This window comes from Micrasema longulum, unplaced genomic scaffold (genome assembly GCF_059751315.1).
Source record: "Micrasema longulum isolate JH-2025_06_02 unplaced genomic scaffold, ASM5975131v1 h1tg003065l, whole genome shotgun sequence".
In the NCBI taxonomy this organism is placed as follows: domain Eukaryota; kingdom Metazoa; phylum Arthropoda; class Insecta; order Trichoptera; family Brachycentridae; genus Micrasema; species Micrasema longulum.
The window spans coordinates 29,376-49,348 of NW_028280168.1; the positions used below are offsets into that span (position 1 = coordinate 29,376).

Genomic DNA, 19,973 nt, shown 5'->3' on the forward strand with positions numbered 1-19,973 from the left:
TTTTCTTATTTTATTATTTTTTTTAAATAATAAATATAATTCATAAAAGGTACATGTTTTTTAAAAATTCCATACACATCTACTTTTACACATCTAGTAAATGTTATCACTGAAACTCTCCAAAAAAAGAGACTAACTCTTGTGCTTGGAGAGTGACTTACACTGTTGTAGTTGTTTATTTATTTATACATATACATGGCACGTAGCACTTTATATTATACAAAAAATAATAGTGTGCGGATATAAACACTTCAAATAATATACAGTAGATAAAAAAATAAAATCTAAGTAGTTTCATACAATGATCACGCTAACATAAATAAGTTATTCAAGGGTATATAAAAATTAAAAAGAAATCTTTTTTTTTTTAAATTTAGGTTTATCTGAAATCATAGGAATTGAAATTGAAAAAATATATATAATTATACTAAGTTAGAGAGAAAAAATGCTTTTTTGTGTGTCGAATGTTAGTGAAAGTATTTGTTTTTAAATTTAATACATGCAATCTTGTAATCAAACCAGTGTGAAGAAGATGTATGGATTTTATGGACAGTATAAATGTGCAGCAAAACTGTAAATGTATATTGCTATTCTATGTCGATGTACAAAATAAAATAGGCTTGCACAGCCTGTGTTACCAATATCTACGCACTACGTACATGAAATACATACAGCAGAATCTGTTTTACGTCTAAAGTTAATTCGTCAAAACATGTGATAATTATTTACTGACGCGCGTCTGTGAGAAAATCTACCAGCACATACAAAGTGATTCGACGTTCTTTCCTTTCTGAGAAAAACCAAACATTCTTGGATCCAGTGAAATGAATTAAGTTTTCTATTATTGATAATAAGTTAATCCATTCAATGCGCGAACGATGCAATGCTTTGTTCTGAGTTTGACATTTGTACCATAATCTATTACGGCCTTAGTGCCTCCAATAGACGACATTGTAAATCGACATTCGTTCAAAGCCTCGTAAACGTTAACGCCTAGAAACGTTATAGATAAAGATAATAAATAAAAACTACTAGTTTGAAGGTTAACCTTCCATCGGAAACGAAATAATTTTTTTTAACTCCCAACCTCATAGAAACTTGTCATTTCTTTTCATGTTTATATTTATATGCATTCAACAGTAAATTAAACTTAAATAATTAGAAATTATGACTTCGTGTCCTTCATAAATTTTGGTAATAATTATAGTATTTAAACTTTAATAATATAATATACGAAAATAAATGTGCTTTTCTAATTCGTTACTTCAAAATCAAGTCATGAAATTATGTTGAATTGGCGAAGATATGGCCACTTTTTTTATTTTACAAATTAGTCGTGTAATAATCTTAAAACCAATTGTTTTTACATGAATTTTGCAGAGCAAATAAAATATTACATGTTGATCCATGGAATTTTAAATATAATTTATGGCAATTATTTTAATTAAACGACATTATAATGACTAAACCACAAAGTTAGTGCATCAAATATAAAATGTATAATTTATGGCCTTTATATATTCTTGGCCCCATAGAGTTAGGGGTAAGTTAATTTTTTTTTATAATGTGTACCTTTATGTAAATAAATGAATAAAATAATTTTTCGTATATTATATTTTTAAAGGCAGCACTGTTAAAATTTGTAACTGTCAACAATAAAATAATTTGTATCGTTCAATAGCAAAAAAATGTTGTGTTCTCACGCAAATTTAAACATCGCTATTGTATCAATTTCACGCACACGTAAAAAATTCACATAAGTTAATAATTCATCCATAATTCGATAGCATCTACCAGTCAAACAAGGTCACAAATTAAACGTAATTAACTCATTTAATTATTCTGAACAATTATAAAACTTGAAAGTGTTAAAAGAATGGCGGTAATAAGGCCTAAAAAGTGTTAAAGTGTAGTGTGAATTGAAATAAAGTATTGCAGTTCTTCGCCATGGCCTAAATTAAGCGCCATCTTGGCAGCTATTATGGTTTCGTCATCGCCGAGGACCAATGAGAATGGAGCTGCGATTGATAAGAAAATCCAGTATAAAGTGAGTTCATTCAATGCATAATATAATATATATTTATTTGTGTTTTTTTAAAAAAATATTTCCACGAACAGGTTTTAATTATATTAACTCAATATTTACAGTACATTGACATTCGGTAAGTATTGAAAAAAAGTATTTAAAAAAATTGTTAATGCGTTTTTCTATTTATTTAATGCTTTTTTTGCAATGTTTGGAGTTGTACTTTCGTATGATTAAATAAAATTATTTTTTTCTAAAAATAATAATAAACTAGTCTAGTTTTGATGTTTATTTTCAGTGTCTTTTTTAATAATAAAAATATTTATCAACAGAATGTCAAACTAAGCCAAAATTAAAAAAAAAACAATGTGTATCGTTCTATCAGTGCTATGATTTTTTAAAGTTTTGTTATTTTGAAATTACTCTGCTTGTGACGTCACAAATTCTATTCGGTGAGTTCTGCTGTTTGATGAATTGGCTTCCCGTAAACCGGAAATCTATCACTACACTCTTTCATTGGTTGATTTGGAAGAATTAGTTAAATTTTACTCAAATCATTTTTATCAATATTTTCATACATTTCAGAGGCCGTACAATGAAATGCTCTAATTTTTACGGCATTTGCGAGGATTTTTTTTACTTCTAATTTCCAGTAGCACTGAACTTTCTCATTTATTGTCTTAATTTATAATGTAAGGAAAATTTTCAAATACTTCATTGATGGAATTGATTGAAATACTGTTTGTTAAATTCCATGCTTAAATGATTTAGTTTCGAGTGTAGATACCACGTATGAGAATATACCGAACAACTTAATAAGTGACATTTTTAAAGGGTTTTATTTTAACTTTAAAATATTGTCCGAATAACATAAATAAAATAACTGCCTGAAAAGGTTGATTATCGTTAAATAAAAAAACTTTCTTGCATGTGTTACTAAATATACTAATATTTAAACTGTTTGGTAAATATTATGATAATGAAACACACGATCTATTATAACACTGAAATTAAGGTTATTATAATAATTAACCGTTTTATAGGGCGAATTTACATGAAGACATAAGAATACATGAGGTAATTTGTTGACGAAATTCAACAATAAATAATTAATCGCGTTCTTGTTGACTAAATTATTCATAAATTATCAATTCTGGATCTTTTAAAATAATTGTAATTTTTCTTACTTTTCATATGCTAATTTTCAAGTGTTCACCTAGTCAATTGAATAATGAATTATCCACCGGTTTTATAAAGAATAAATAATCCAACCTAACGGATTATTACACTGATCAACTAAGTATCGCACATCCGATAAAAGGGTGATAACTTATTATTTATGTTTAAAGCATTAACTTTGTGTACAAAATTTTAACTAATGTTAGTAAATATTTGTATACAACCACTTACCGACTTTCTACATCTACCAGTTTCGAGACGTACCCATCTTTTTGTCAGGTCACTCACTACACCAACATGCAAATACTAAAATACACTTTCGACTTTACCATCACAGTAGTGTAAATGGTATTTACGAAAAAAAAAATTATAAGTAATAAAAAATCTAATGTCTTTTCAACATGGCCCACTTTTTTATCAAAAAATTAACCAATCATGTTATTTTCAACCTCCTAGCCTTCTCCTTTCACAAACTACTACCACATTCATTCTCCAACATACCACTTAATATTACTAACACACTTTCGTTACTAACCTAATTTTGTTCTAACCATTTTTCGAAAATACAGTTAAATACGTTGGTGTTGAAATAAAAAATCGGTAAGTGGTTATATACTAATTTACAAACATTATTTAGAGTAATGACTTTATTAAAAATCTGTTTTTTAGTTAAGTTTTATAAATAAATTATTATAAAAAACCTTCATTTGCCAAAATATTAATATAATTCTAGCTTTCATTTATATTAACTTGAATTACAATGAACTTCCATCAATAATTTTCACTTACAAACTTAAATGTTTTAATTTTAGCTTTGTTTTACATACTTGCACTAATTGAGCGCCGCGCCGCCGTTTTAAAATACTGTCATATTTCATATTTTTTTTACGACACCATGGAGATTTTAAAAATGTTACAGCATTTTTAAGGCAAATCTAAAAATATATGACACATCGGCATTGCTGGAAAGGGTGAAAAGAAAAATAAAATTACTCAATGAAAAATACATCTTTTAAGACAAAGTGTTTATTTAGTTTTCAGGTTTTCCTGAAAATTCTACTTTTTTGAGTTATGACTCCATTTTATATTCTGTTTCACAAAGTATTTCCTTGAGAATGAAGTCAGTATATGTATGTAATATGTATGTTCTAGCTCTGACCAGTAAAGTGTTATTTATGGTCGATCCGCCTCTTTAAGGTCTCGATCACACCACCCTTCTCTCTCAAATGTTTGAGTGAGTTAGACTAAGAGTTTTAAAGGCTAATGCCGAAGCCTCGCCAATATCAGATCAACAAATCCAATAAAGCGTCGGTTTCAAACACATAATGCCTCAGATAAAAATACTTAAGTATTGGTGCTAGTTAGCTATCCGAGGTAAACGTCATAAGAAAATCGTTTTACCGTCCATTTTTTTTATTTTCGTGGACTTTGCTAAAGAAATAAAATTTTCTACCTCATCGTGAAGTGTAATTAATAAAAGTATATACGTTTTTCATAAAAACGATCCATTCAACCTTGGATTAATATAATATTTATCATGAAGCAATCAGCCACTCTCAATAACTTAAAAAGGTATTTTCTAAGCAATTAAAATAAATGTCCGAAGTGTCGGTCAAAATTCAAGGAAGTTTTATAAAACATGTTATTACGTTTACTTTTAATACATGCATTACGTAAGTTTCAATTTCAAACAATTTCTCTTACTCTTTTTGTTTTATCTTAGAAAGTATATTTTGAATATATTTTGATGACACACCAAACTCAAATATGGCGCAAATGCCATAAATTTATTACGTTTGTACATTGTTGAAATTATTTTATTGAGATCTGTCAGTTCGGTACACAATGTATGCGTGTATTTCAAACATGAGAAATTAAAAAAAATATTCCAATTTATGAAGTAACATTTGCTCTTCTATGGTCTAGTTTTACTTTTCTCAGTGGTCTATAAGAAATGTTATGTTGCACAAACAGCGATGTTCCCACGCCCGCGCCCGCTTCCGTTACTATCAATTACCGCCATCCATTGCAATAATTTTTAAATTTTTCTATAACTTTTTCAATTGCTCTCTCCCATATATATCACGTTCTCACCACCTCCTCATCACTGTTAATGGACTAAAGAAACTTGTGTTTTTGATTCACGATTGCCGGCTCGACAGTTTTTGCTACCGCGTTCGGAAAACAGGTGGAAATCTACGAACCACGATGTATAGTGCATAACCATATTAAAACATACAACCATTTCTATGGAGGCAATAATTATCTACGATTATCAAATTTGTTTTCTTAAAATTTCATTTCCGTGACGTTTTTGTTTTATCGTGCAAATTAAAATGATTATAGTTTTTTATTTAAGTGTCTACTTACCTAAAATAATTCGTGTCTATATTTATAAATTAATTAATCCATATATAATAAAACAATAAGATAAATCAACTACTTTTATTAATAAAATTGCGATTCAAATTAAAAAAACATTAAGCGTTTTTAAACTCGTGTAGATAATATTATGCGAACTTATACATATTTTATCGGCATATTTTTTCGTTTTATTCGGTTATTTTATTATAGATTCACAATGTTTCAGTATTTAATCGCTTCAGTAATTATTAAAAAACAAAAAAAAGGTTTTATTTTATTTTTTTATGAATGTATTTTATTTAATGAACAAATATATTCATTAAAACCATTTTGGGCTCAAAATGAGAATAAATATTGACAATATTATTGTGCCTAGTGTAAGTTAAGAAATGAAAGAAATTCGTAACAAAACATTCATTTTTATTTGTCATGATTAAACAATAATGCCTTATAAATACTAGAAAGAAAGCCTTGTAGCTCGCAACATGATTTATTTTCACCCTAGTAAATTTGGGATAAGTATTTTCTGCTAAGAAAAGTTTTCACGAGTTATCTCGGGTGTGGGAATTTTCGCACATAACAGCCTTAAGCGGTTGAGAGATTAATTTTTTAAAAATATATAGCTGGTTGAAACAAGCGTTCATTTAGAATAAATTGATTTTTTATTTATAGAAACACACGAATATTTCAATTCTTAACGGCGTCTCTTAAATGTGATCTTTAGAAATTAAACGTGATGTTTTATCTCTGAAAGATGTAGATGATTCACAGCTCTCGTAAAAAAAACTTTTTTCATTATTGGTGCTCGAAATAGTCTCTTCAGTTTGGATCTTACCACTACGAATACAGTACCATGGCCTCATCTCTATTGGGTGTTCCGAATCCCTTTATCTCGGTTAGTTTTCTCACATATTCGACAGAACTGAGATAATATGTGCGTAATATTTTTGTTTATGATATTGGTCAAGTTTTTTTATTCCTAGAATACGAACTGATTTTTCGTTGCCCTGGGAAACTGATAACAATGGAAAGTGTAAATAATCGAAAACGTGAAACGAATCTGATATCTTGATCTAATTACTACATTGTGTTTAAGCTACCACTGTCTTTTTATGTGCACGTAACGTAACATTCTCAAAACTAAATCAATATGACGAGATATGGGTACATATTACATATTATAACGGTCATTTCGTAATTGTAAAAAAGAAGTTTAGTAAAACAAGAAAAACAACTAAATAAAAATATATTACTAGTGTTCGTCTATCAAATCAGAAAAATATATATTATTGATAAAATAATGAATTCGATCAAAACCAAAACAAGTCAAATATTGCAACAAAAAAAACGTATAAATACGAATTCGTTAGAATTTTTTATCTTGTATAATTCCGTCAGTTTTAATCCTTCCGGACTTAAATGAGGAATTAGGGTCCTCTAAGTAGCAATTTTAAAATTAAATTTTTTAAAACTTTTTTGTTAACTCTTGTGTCACTATGATGTCACAATAGTAAACATACGACACAAGACTTAATATATCTCTCTTATTTTTTTAATGATGAATTCGTATTTTTTTAAATCTTCAAATGGACATTTTCACACCTGATTTAGAAAGTAAAATTTTTATAACTATGCTTAATGTTGATACAAAAAGTATTTATCCTTGCTACACGAAGAATGAATGTCCGCTAATTCAGCAACACATCTATACAGATACCTTATATAGAGATAGAGAGCACGAAGATAGAAGTCATAACAAGGAAGACAGAGACGCTGTTCTGCGGTGGGTGTTGTCTAAAACAGATTCAGTCTTCAGTCGGTTGATGACAGTGACGGGGGACGCACGCGCGTAATATGAGCAACGCATTTGTGATTTTTAATTTATTTTGCCGTAAAAGGGCTAAATTATATGTTTTTTCGCATTAATTATGGAATAGGAATTAATCCACAGTTCACATGTTTTTTTTTTAATGTCTGAACTTTAAAATATTCCATCTTTTACTAGTGGTAACACGATGTTACATCACCGCGCGCAAAGGGATTATTTACCACAGTCTTTTACGTACCCATATCTTTGATGGACGGACATAAGAGTATAAATGCATACGTGCAACTTTTTTCAGGAGAGCAAAAAAAAACGTTATTATAAACCCAATTGTTTATCTACAGAATTCATATTTTGCAAAATGGGTTATTATTTACAGATAATTCAATTTGTGTAACAAGATTGAAGTAATTTGTACAAATAACAGATATATTCCAGATATACTACTTGAACCATTAAAGATGGGACATAAATGAGTCTATTTATACAACTAGAAATTACTTATACTATTTGTACAACTCGATGAATAATAGAAATGAGTCTACTTTTATTACTAAGACCATCTTGTATTATTTGTGCCACTGAAAATATGACACATGTGCATATTTATTTTTTATTAAGACCAAAATTTAATAAGCAAAAAGTTGTTTATTTATGTTTTGAGTGGTCATAGAAGTGTACTGTCAATACCATTGATGCAGGCATGTACAAAGAACATTTTCGCATATAAATCACAAAATTTACAAAAATGCAGTTACTCTCATGTCCGCCCATTAAAAATGTATGTTAAGCATGTTTAATAATATTTTCCTGCCAAATTCTTTCAATAATAATTCATATCTGTCGTTATGTTTCCCCGTGCGAACAGCAAACATTACAATTCAACACTCCGTAGTTGAATAATTTTTGATATGTTGGCCAGTTTGCAATTTTGCTATTTGCTATTCGGTCGCTTTTTTACGGCCATAACCACAAAAATTCAGATTTCGTGCTTTTCATTTTACATGCATTACCCATCCTGACTCCCCATTGTACCTTCACGCTAACGGGTGGCGCAAAATTAGATCAGTATACTCTGAGAGATCAGTGCTGTTTAACGTGTCACAATGAGAACAGCGTGATGTAATATGGCACCCTCTTGCAGCAGTATTTTATGAAAAATGTATGAATTTCGCAGAAAACTACAAATATTATGAAACAGTTTTATAAACACTACCATGACAATCATAAAAAGTTTTTTTTAAAGTCGTATTCAAAGCATTTTAGCTGGGGTATTCCTGCTACCCATCTCAGTAACTGGCAGATTTTTTTCACGTTTAGGCTTGGGAAGGTCCAATGTTCATTGCACATAATATAAACGAATAATGTATTTTTTCTGTAATTTATGCTAGTTTTATTCATAGATAATTAAAGGGTCACTATTTTTTGCAAGATAGGTACTTCATACCGTTCAAAGGTCGAAATGGCACAAAAATATCATTTGAATGATGAATTGAAGTGGTATTATATGGCTCTATCAACTTATTTCACATTATTTATTATATTCAATCAAGATTTTACGGTACGTTTTGTGGGTAGAACCAATAAAACATAATTTGTTTTTCACAGTGTTCGTAACTAAATAATTCCGAACGCCATCACACCTCCGCCGTAATAAATTTGATACTCATCAAGTTATAATTTATTTACTGACCTTCCAAGTTACAGTTCAATGCCCTAACTATTTTATAAATATTCCATGTAATAACAATAAACTCTTATCGTGGTTTCGCTTCAGTTTCGCCATGTTTATTGTTTGATATCGATCCGTAACAATGGGCGTTTTTAAATGCAAGTGGCACAAATTTCAAAATGGCAACTACGACGCGACGTAAAAAATCCTCTAATACGTTTCGCTGATTAATTGATTTTAAACACCCACACGGCTTTGACATCAATTTACCTGTAAAAAATTTACTTATATTAACAAAATAAGTTAAACTGTAGTAAAAATTACATAAAAAACTCAATTTATTTATTGAGTTGGCGTTTAATTTTTTTAACTCTATGTAAGATTTTTTATTTTTGTTAATTTTTTATTATTAATAATACATATAATACAAAAATTACATATTATACTCCCAGGAGATATTAGAAACTCATTTGGGACCGTACATAAGAAAAAACATTTTTTTGACAATACATAATATTATACAAATTAATACATCCGAAATAAAAAGGAAACATTATTGTAAAAGAAACATAAAACACCATCTTATATAAATTACATTAATAATTATCAATATCAAAAAGATTGAAAAAATATTTTTCAATTGCGACACTTCTGGATTTTTTATTAAGTTTTTCGTGTCTTAGCTCACCGGGCAGTTTATTATATTCGGGATGGCCAATATTTTCCAAGGACCTACTGCCAAACTTTGTTGAGCGAAACTTAGACACATGAAGATCCTTGAATAACGCGTATTGTAATTATGAATATTATGACCAAATGTGTGTTTTAAATTTGAGTGAGCAGAAAAGTTGATGATATTTAAAATAGTATTGGTTATGTCATGCAGTGGCACTACCTTGAAAGGAAGTATCTTTGTTTGTCGGTAGATATCCTTGACATGGGAATCCCGTTTAAGTCCAAGAATCGTAATATTAAACTAAAAACTAATTTGATTGTATTATTTTTTTTAAACACATTCGTTTGAAAATGCCCTAATGAGGCGAAACAATTGTCAGATTTAATATTAAGATTAAAAAACTCAATTTTCACTACATAATGGAGACTAATAATGACTTATACATCTACATAAATGACTGTATTTTATTAAGACATGAATGCATTTTAGAAGACTGTGAGAATTATATAATAATCTTAAGTATTTGCATTGTAAAATATTTTTGTATTATAATTACCCATGAATGCTGTTAGATCTCTTAAAATAAAATTAAATTTTAAATTAAAAAAAAACACAGAACAAAAAATAAACAATAATTAATATGAATCATTAACGCAAGGAATACATAAATCCAGAATAAATAAATAAAGTGGAATATTAAGATTAAAGATATATTAAATTAATGGTTTCGCACTGCATTACTAGCGGCCCATGGTGTAATGGCTAGATTCTTGGCCCACACACGGAGGCTTCCGCGTTCGATTCCCGATGAGAAAGCAAAACTCAAACCCTGCGTGTTTAGTTTTGTTATTCACCCCTGTAATCGGGCCTCCTGGCCTGTTGTAGTGCAAAAAAATCCCCGGAGACGGGAATATTTAAATGCGGTGTAGAAAAAATAATATTGTGAGTTTCATAAGTTTCCAGGTAATCTATAACGCTAACTTTAGTTTTTCTTTCTCAGGAGCAAATACGCAAGAGGAAAGAAGAAGAAGAGCGTATCGCAGCCCAGAACGAGTTCCTGCGCAACTCGCTCAGGGACTCCCGCAAGCTCCAGGCGCTCGAGGCCAGCAGGGCCCCCGAGGGCTCGCCGGCCAGGGGGGCGGGAGGCAGAGCCCACCCGGGCTTCGTCAACGATGCCTATTCGGACGACGAGGCCGTCTCTATCGAGGCGCAGGAAGACCTCTACAAAGTCGTTGGTAAGTTGTTTAGAAAATTATCCCCAACTGAACAAAACTTATTTAATAACTATGTCAAAGTGTTCAATTTCAAACGTGTTTAAAGTATATTTTTTTAAATATGTATATATCATCGCCGTTCAGGTCTAACCCAAAAAACACCAATTGATAAATCGCGATTAGAAAGTTTAGAGACTAAGAATTTTTTTTTCGTTGGTTTTAGAAGTGTCATGTACACGAAATTATTCCTTCATGTTTTTCAATATATTCCGATAGTATTTTTTCTTTAAGATACATTTCATATACCTGAAAGGTTTTTGATGAAGCAAGGTGTCTAAAATTTGTTTTAGTGACTTTTTCTTGTTTGTACTCTGGACAATACGAGCCATAAGAGTTAGTGAAAGGAAGGAAATACAAGAAATAATTATATTTTATGTTTTAAAATAACTTTTATTTAAAGAAATATGTTTATTTTTGTGTTTTATTATACGAATATCTAAACACAAACAAAATGTTGTTTAAAAGAAGAAAACTGTAATACTTTCTGGAGTAATTTATATCTAGTAATTTTATGCTTGTTAAGATTTTATTGAAAGTCACATAGTAAAAAACTAATAATTCTGATTTATGCACCTTTTATCTAATCATGTTACCTTTGTGATGTTTGGCTCTTGAAGAACATAATTTTACGCTTCGAATTGTATATAACTCATACTGACATTTTTAGTTAGATACTTTTGCCTGAACGGCGGCGATGTATATAATAAAAACGAACTACTTTAAACGACGTCACTGGTTAATATTAATCAAACAATGATAAAGAACTATGAAAGATATTCGTTTTTCTTACTGTAAACAGACCAATCGGCAGAACTGACAGATAATAAGCGGAAGAGAACCTCCGGCGTGTTGTTGTCAGCCAATGGTTTATTTTGCCAGCAAATAGTCTATTAACATTTTTTTTAATCCACTGAACTTCCTCATTATGAAAAAGAAAAAGGCAGTTCTTGTATATTATGATGGGAAAAATATGACTAAAATTTTTAATGAGTGCTGTATAAAAAAAGAATTACGTATATTCTTTTTGACTTTTTTTAAATATTTTGTATTCCTGACCCAAATTTCGAAAAATATTTTTTCAATTCAAATAATTATTCAGAATGCGTATCCTGGTCTGACGCTGAATCGTGAGACTAATTATCTTATCCTTGGTGTACCAATACAGTATCCTATGCACCATTAGGTGTGGACAGAAAAATGATGTATCTGTTCATGTTTTAAAACTTTTTTTTAAATCACCATATATGAACATTAAGCATCGTGGTTGGCAGACCGGTTGTAATCTAATTCGCCAGACCTTCATTAGCAATTTCGACTTTAATTTAAAAGTCAATCCTGCATTTGAGTTACGTAATATTTTTTGTACGTTTTCAATAATATTTACATAATTATTAACTTTGTTTTCGGCCGCGATATTAACATGACAACTGATTTACAGCAACCTAAAAAGAAAATTAGGTGACAAATCGCTAAAATTTTATACAGCAATATTTGCATTGGTGTTTGAAAACGTGTAAAACTGAAAACGTTATCTGATATCGAAGCATGATTCAGTATTTATTATTTTATTATTTCCGTTGCATTAATTTTATCACTAGAAACATGTAACTATCTGCATAGATAATAACTCTACCACCTTTAATATTAACTGATTTTACTAATTTTCTGAAAACCTTACTCATTACCAATTTAAACAAAACTTTTACTTTGTAATTTTACCAAAAACTTCACATACAAAAATTTATCATATTTTATTTAAATCTTATTCTCTATCGCCTTGTTGAACACTGAGCGTCGTGGTCTCCGAGGGTATCAGCCACTAGGTGTATAATAAGTCTCTAATTAATTTTTTGAAGTAAACAAATAAATAACTATCCCAGCAGCTCTTTTACTTCACAAAAGTCAACAGATGGAAGATTTGAGAAAATGTGAATGTTCAAACATGGGCAGAATGGTGAATGTTACACAGTGTGTAAAGTGGCCACTTAAACCAGCCAATGACAGGTCATAAGCCCTGTAAATGCCTAGACTTCCATATCCCCTTCTCAAAAAAATTTCCTCTCGATTTAAATAAATTTAAATATGAACAACTCCCTAGGGAGGAAAATCCAGCCAGTCTGCAAGCATTTAGACATAATCAAACAAATAACTATCCCTTTAAAGTAAATATAAACCTTGTACATTACAAGCAAGGTGAAAGAATAATGCAACTCACATATTTAAAAAATAAAAATAAAAGGACCCCATTTATACCTTTATCTAGCCAGTCTACATCGTAGGACGTAGGGGATTGTCCTCTTGTTTTACATAATATGTGATGTATAATTATAATTATAAAATATATTTTTATTGCGACAATTTTTGCAAGTCGCCCACGCCTCTCGTTATATAGCAGATTCTCCATAAGCGTTCTCTAACGTTCCAACCACGGCACTGCATTTAATTTGATACAAAATCTTTGCTCTATCATTTTCCCTCTGGAATAATCTTTAAAAAAATAATTAATGCCACCAATACGAGTCTTACAACTTTGTCGGTCCAAAATGGCCGCAAATCGACAGATCAATATTATGAACACGTGTACCTATCAGTCTAGTAAAAAAATACGTTCTTTCAATTACGTATTTAAATTTGAAATTCAAATATTCCGTGTATTTTTTTATCTAACTTCGTAAGTAAAGATCAGAAGTGAAATAAACAATCCGAAATTTTTATGTATACAAAAAAAAATATTTTTTAAAATTGCTCCAAGGGCGTGTTTTAAATTATAGTTTGAATTAGTATTTTAAAATTTACAGTTATTATTGATCAGACAATAAATTGTCTTGCCAGTTGGAATTTTGCGTTCTGCCTTTATTACGCGACCTCTCTCTACTCTTTGCATCACTACAGATTGGTTCCAACGTATAATTCAATATCATGTAAAGTGGACTTGCAACCCAGATCGGAAGTGGAGATGGACAAGCTCCGACGGTTTCCATTCACCACGGACTACCGTCAACACACAACACAGACACACCACACTATATCCCGCTCGGAAAATATTTTACTGTACTTGTGCTGTGACGCACTCAACGACTCAACAGATTGCGTCAGGGGCGGGCGATGCATTTATATAATACTATAGAGCATTCATTTAAAGGATGTTGATTGAAATTTCAGATACAAATGAATGTTCAATCGTATTTCACGCGATTAGGATGCAGATCAGTTTTGCTATGCATTATTTGCGAAAAACGCCCACCGAATTTGATTTTCACTGATAATGTTTTGAGTTTCCTTTTCCAATTTAAATAATCGATAGGCCAGATAACTAAAACGACGTATTATCTAACATCAAGATTGTTGTTTCTTTTTCTTCTTCCTCTTCATCGAGATCTGTTGATATGTTCTGACAGAAAGCTAAAACGTTTGGAAAGTTAAGATCAATCTGCCCCTTCATCTTTTAGGCGATCTTCCAGAAAAACGATTATTGTGTATTTTTACTCATAAATTTGATATTTATTGACGTTTTCTTATTTAACGATATGAAATTTATGTAAAAATCATACAGTTTTGATGAAGAATGTAGAATTTCGCGTTATTTTTCCTTTTATCGCAATGCTTAATAAATTATGGTTTACACATTCATTTCTTACTCGATTCCTTCTCTTCATAATTGTTTTTTTTTTTTTTTAATTTTGACTTAATTTTTTAAAAGAAATCAGCAACCATTTTAACAAAAAATGCAATATTTACAAATTATCCAAAATTATAGTTTTCTGTAAATTACTTAATACAATGCCAAAAACAAACAAAAAAACGTGTTTGTGTTGGGCCACTCCACATCACTCCACTTGTAAAAAAATCAATATTATAAAAATAATGAAATTAAAATAAAGATAGGAAAAAGAAAAGTTTTTTACTAGGTCTTATCGCTATTGGATTCACACGGAGTAACCCAAAATTAGATTATTTTTTTTAACAAAGAAAATAAATACAATATGAAAGCATATAAAAAATATCAAATGAAGTTTTTTAAATTCAGAGTTAGATTAAATTATAACTTATATTTGCAATTAAGACTCTAGAATTTTTGTAGTTGTTTAGAATGAGAAAATGTATACAGATTTTAGAAAAAAAAAACGCGACGTTTGATAAATTTATACGTTATTTGAACACTAAACATAACAATTTGTTACCCACTAAGTTTAAAGACCTTTCGGTGGGACATATATATTTTTTTAATGACAGGTTTATTTTACATTATGATATTTATATTATTATATTTATATTATATATTCCTTCAGTTTTTTTTTTTCATTTGAAAATCTTTCATGTTAATGATGGTTTGTGGGAGATCATTGAACAACCTTGGAATAACGCAATATAATGTTCGCTCTCCGAAGTAATTTGTGATTCGGGGAACGATCAGGGAGCTCTTGGTTTCTAATCTAGTGTTGTGAGTGTGGGAAACTCTTTTTTTATATTCCGGATCAACAAAGTGATCTACAATCAATTTGTAGTCACAAAGTTGTTTTACCAGCAGGACATTACAGAATTTATAATGAAGTTTCAGACGTTTCTTAAAAGTGGCCAAGGAACGTGCATTTTTTATATGAAGAGGCAGCTCATTCCAAAGTCTGGGACCTTGAACAGAAATGGAATTATACATTTATTGCAACAGAGAGAGAAAACTTTTTTGAGAAGGGAATATATTTACAGGGCTTATGACCTGTCATTGGCTGGGCTGGTTTAAGTGGCCACTTTACACACTGTGTAACATTTACTATTATGCCTGTGTTAAACATCCACATTTCCTCACCTCTTCCATCTGTTGACTTTTGTGAAGTAAACGAGCTGAAACCTTTGTCGCGTGGGTGAGATTCATCCGGCTGAACCAATTCACCCACAAACCCAGCCTGTCTGCAAACATTTGGACATACTCAAAACATTGAGGAGAAATGGAATTGCTGAAGAATGATTTTACTGTATGATATAAACCTATTCCCACTTTTCTCTATTGTAGAGTCAGCCCTGTTAGGTCGCTTGAACGGTTACCAGGAATGCATACGCACAAAGAGTATCCAAAGTTTAGTATGCAATGTTCCACACTCCATGTGGAATGTACCGGCATTGTTATCATTAAGATAATCGTGTTTGAACACCATAATATACAATCGATGTGTGTTTACCGCTAGCGTAATTCACCTGGCTCACTTCTGTCGTATTTCCAAACATCGAAAAGCTATGAAAATCTTCATTTAACTGGGATTTTGAAGAAATGCGATCAATAATATTCATTATATTCTCCAAGCCATCTAAGTAAACCGATATTAGATTTTTTGTGATATTATCGGGAATCAATTACGGAACTCTCGCGTACCAGCGTACCTATTAGCATTGCATATTAGCATGTTATACCATATCTGATGGGCATATTTCTCGATTTGTAAATACAAAATTTAGATACAGGTACTAGGTATCTAGAAAGATAATCTACTTAGAGGGAATAGTAAAAAGGGGAATGATTGCCCACCATATAATGTTTGCCTGCCATCAGTTTAATAGTTATTTTTTCAATAACGCATCAAATTTATCTCCGAAACGTTTAAGGTGTTCTTTTTGTTTTTGATAATTTAAAAAAATGTTTTTTACCTTGCAAAATTGTTAAATTAATTGTTTATTTTACGGAATACTAAAGTGAGTATGATTTCACTGTGATTTTAGGAGGTTTTTTTATTGTAAAAAAAATGGTTATTATGATTCATTTAAGTCATAGTTCGTATAAGATGTACATACATAAATATTTTTTTCTCTTAAGTTAGCTTATATTATAATTTGTATATAAACAAAATAACAATTATTATTATTATTATTTATTTGAAAATACAAAAATGTACAAAAACACAATTGTATTCCCATGAGTTATCAAACTCATTCTGGGATTGAATTAGAATAAAAGTGATAATTTTTTACCGAAATTTCAGTATTTTTATTTTATTTATACTTTTACATTGTTTGTATTCTTTTTTTTTATACAGAATAATGTTCCCTCACTGGGGTGTCCCGTGCCGAGGAAAACATTTTACAAAATGTAAAACATGCCTAAGATTAGCTATTAAACAAAGCTAACATAATAATAACAAAAAAAAACGTAATTAATCCAATTTAACCTAATTATCATTGACATATCTTAATCTACAACATTTTTTATGGTAATAGATATCTCTGGATTATGTTTAGTCTGCCTAAATTTTTTTTTTTAAATTTTCATCATTTCGAGAAACGGCACTTTATTATGGTTTGGCATACATTCCTCGCTTCCTCTACTTTCATACATCTTCTCATGCATGCACGACGATTATTCCGACTTTTGACATGTCCTGACACTCGTTTCTGCATCCACCATCATTCACATCACAAACCCTTAAATATGATAATATTCATTACTAAATTATGCCTTGATTAGATTGTGTAGCTTAGAATTATTTATTCCATGTATGAGTACATATTTGTAGATTTTATTTCGTATTTATAATGTTTTTTTTACTAAAATACATATTAATTTTAAAATTTCAAGCCATGCGCCGCATCCACAGTACTTATGGATGGAACGCGGATATCAGTTATTGGTTTTATTTTATGTTATTTCCTTTGTAATATTTGATGTTCTCTGGTTTACTGTTGATATCCTCAATAAATACAAGTAAAATAAAATAGGTGGTTAAAAACAAAGCATTTTAATTTGATGTTTTATTATGATATAATGAATAGCAACAAAGTTAATGCTTCAAACATAAATACAATTTCTTTAATGGAGTGTTTTTCCCCAGAATATGGCGAGCTTCAAGCGGCGCTACAGCGGCTGAAACAGACGCTGTCCAACAGCGGCGCGTCCGCGCTCAGCGTGCGCGCGGCGGCCGCGGCACGGCGCCTCCGCGGGGCGCCGCTGGCCGCCGCGCTGCTGCTGCACGCCGCCGCCGCGCGCCGCCAGCGCCCCCTGCCCGCGCCGCTCGACCGCCACGCTGCCAACGCCGCCAAAAACGTAAGAATTCATTTAAAAACGTCTGTTTAAAATTTCATTCCTTTTTTCCTCCTTTCTCCTTCCAAACTTCTTATCTGATCCCACTTACTATGCATTTTTACCTCGCCACGTAAAATGACAAAAAATCATTTCTACTATAACTTAAATAATACATTCTGCAAATAATATGGACATATTTGTCTGTACATATTGGCAGTTTAGCAGCTATCTGATTTATATTCATTAACTTGTCATTCGTAATATCTGAATGGCTGGAAGTCACATTTTGCAAAATTGAGTTATAAATGTCATTTTGTTCATATATTCAGATTCTATTAATGCTTAAACTATTGGAGTCCTCCGGTATACCACTACTAAAATAATTTGTTCTTAAATACCGATAGTCCAGTATAAATACTCATGATTTCAACAAAATTCAACGGCTTGCTGATATTAAAGCAGTGGATACCGAATAAATTCCAAAATTTTCATAACTAACTACCTTTGACACATCAAGGGGTTTGCACAAGATTAAGTCGTATGATCATAATCAACCATACTTAACCATTATGTCATTTTTTTTGCTGTTAATTTCATTATTTTACTTTGCTTTTTTTTACACACTGTTTACTTTAAATTACTGCTTTATTGCTATTAATATAATGTCATTAAATTGACATTTACCTGTTATTTTTATAAATAATTCGTGTTTTAATTAATGGCACGTAATTTAACATTTTTGCCTAAAGCAAATTGTATAAATACATTGTTTTTCATTAAATATTCTACATTACTTTTTATACAAAAATCCAAGGAGAAATCAGGACTCGGGCCGGGCCGTTAGAACAAAAAACATTGAAGTCCCATAGTTATTTGATAGTCCATACTTGAAATGTTTTTTTCTTAACTATTCTCATCAAAAGCCTATAAATCCAAAAAAACAGCAATAAAATGTGTTTTTACTTCGAGGGATACATTTGAAACAGTTGTACAACTTCAAACCGCTCACCCGAACAATTTACCAAATGTGACTTCCAGCATTTCAGATTTAGGTGCAGATATTATTCTGCATAATATTTTTACAGTCTACATCACGTAATGGGTTAAACAATTCGTAAAGTAATGCTGACTAAATAAATACATATAAACATGTGTAATAATATTTCATTATTACGTATGGTTTATTTTTATGTGAGACAGCGTGGAATGAGGCAAACTATTGCGTTCTCCGTTGTATTTCTAAAACTGTATTTTTTACTTGTTTTTGGTCAAGTTGTAATAAATTGCTAGTGGCAAAAGGTCCGCCATTTAACCAAATATTTTTGTTTTATTTTTTGTATTTATCACATTAATAATAACAATAATAATAATGGTTTATTGAAAAAAAAAATCAATTTCTTTATCTACTACATACATACTTAGGTAATAGATTTCTTTGGATTATGTCTAGTCTGCCTAACTAGGTACAACCTGTTTTAAGGCAGACATTTTTATGCAAAAGTAAACAATAACACGACTACCTAATAGTAAATTTTTTAATTTTTTTTTTAAAGAAAAAAATAATATTTGCGTTCTTATAATTTATCCAAATATGTAATTTTGAGGGCCATTTTTGATGAGTTCTAAATATTTCAATTTATTTAAACAGAGAGGGAAAACATTTTTGAGAAGGGAATATGGAAGTTTAGGCATTTACAGGGCTTATGACCTGTCATTGGCTGGCAGTCTGCAAGCATTTGGATATAATCAAACATTGTTGAGTTGTAAAAAACTCACTATTAGAAAATGGGAATCAAGTTGGGGTAGAGTAGGATTCGAACCACAGATCTTTGGTCCGTGAGTCCGAGACACTAGCCACAGGACCACAACCCGATTCTTATATTCTATAGAGTTGTACAGTATTGAAATATACCATTTGTTATTTTAGAATGCTTTTGAGTAAGTTTTCCGA

General features: G+C 30.5%; 1 protein-coding gene across 1 annotated transcript; it reads left to right on the top strand.

Moving 5' to 3' along the window:
• Positions 1 to 1,786: 1,786 nt before the first annotated feature.
• Positions 1,787 to 18,043, top strand: LOC148271155 (uncharacterized; the record flags this gene model as incomplete). Its single annotated transcript, XM_088241771.1, has 3 exons — positions 1,787 to 2,047; positions 10,743 to 10,977; positions 17,832 to 18,043. Coding segments are annotated over exons 1-3 (513 nt in total), but the record flags the coding sequence as incomplete, so codon positions are not given.
• Positions 18,044 to 19,973: the final 1,930 nt, after the last annotated feature.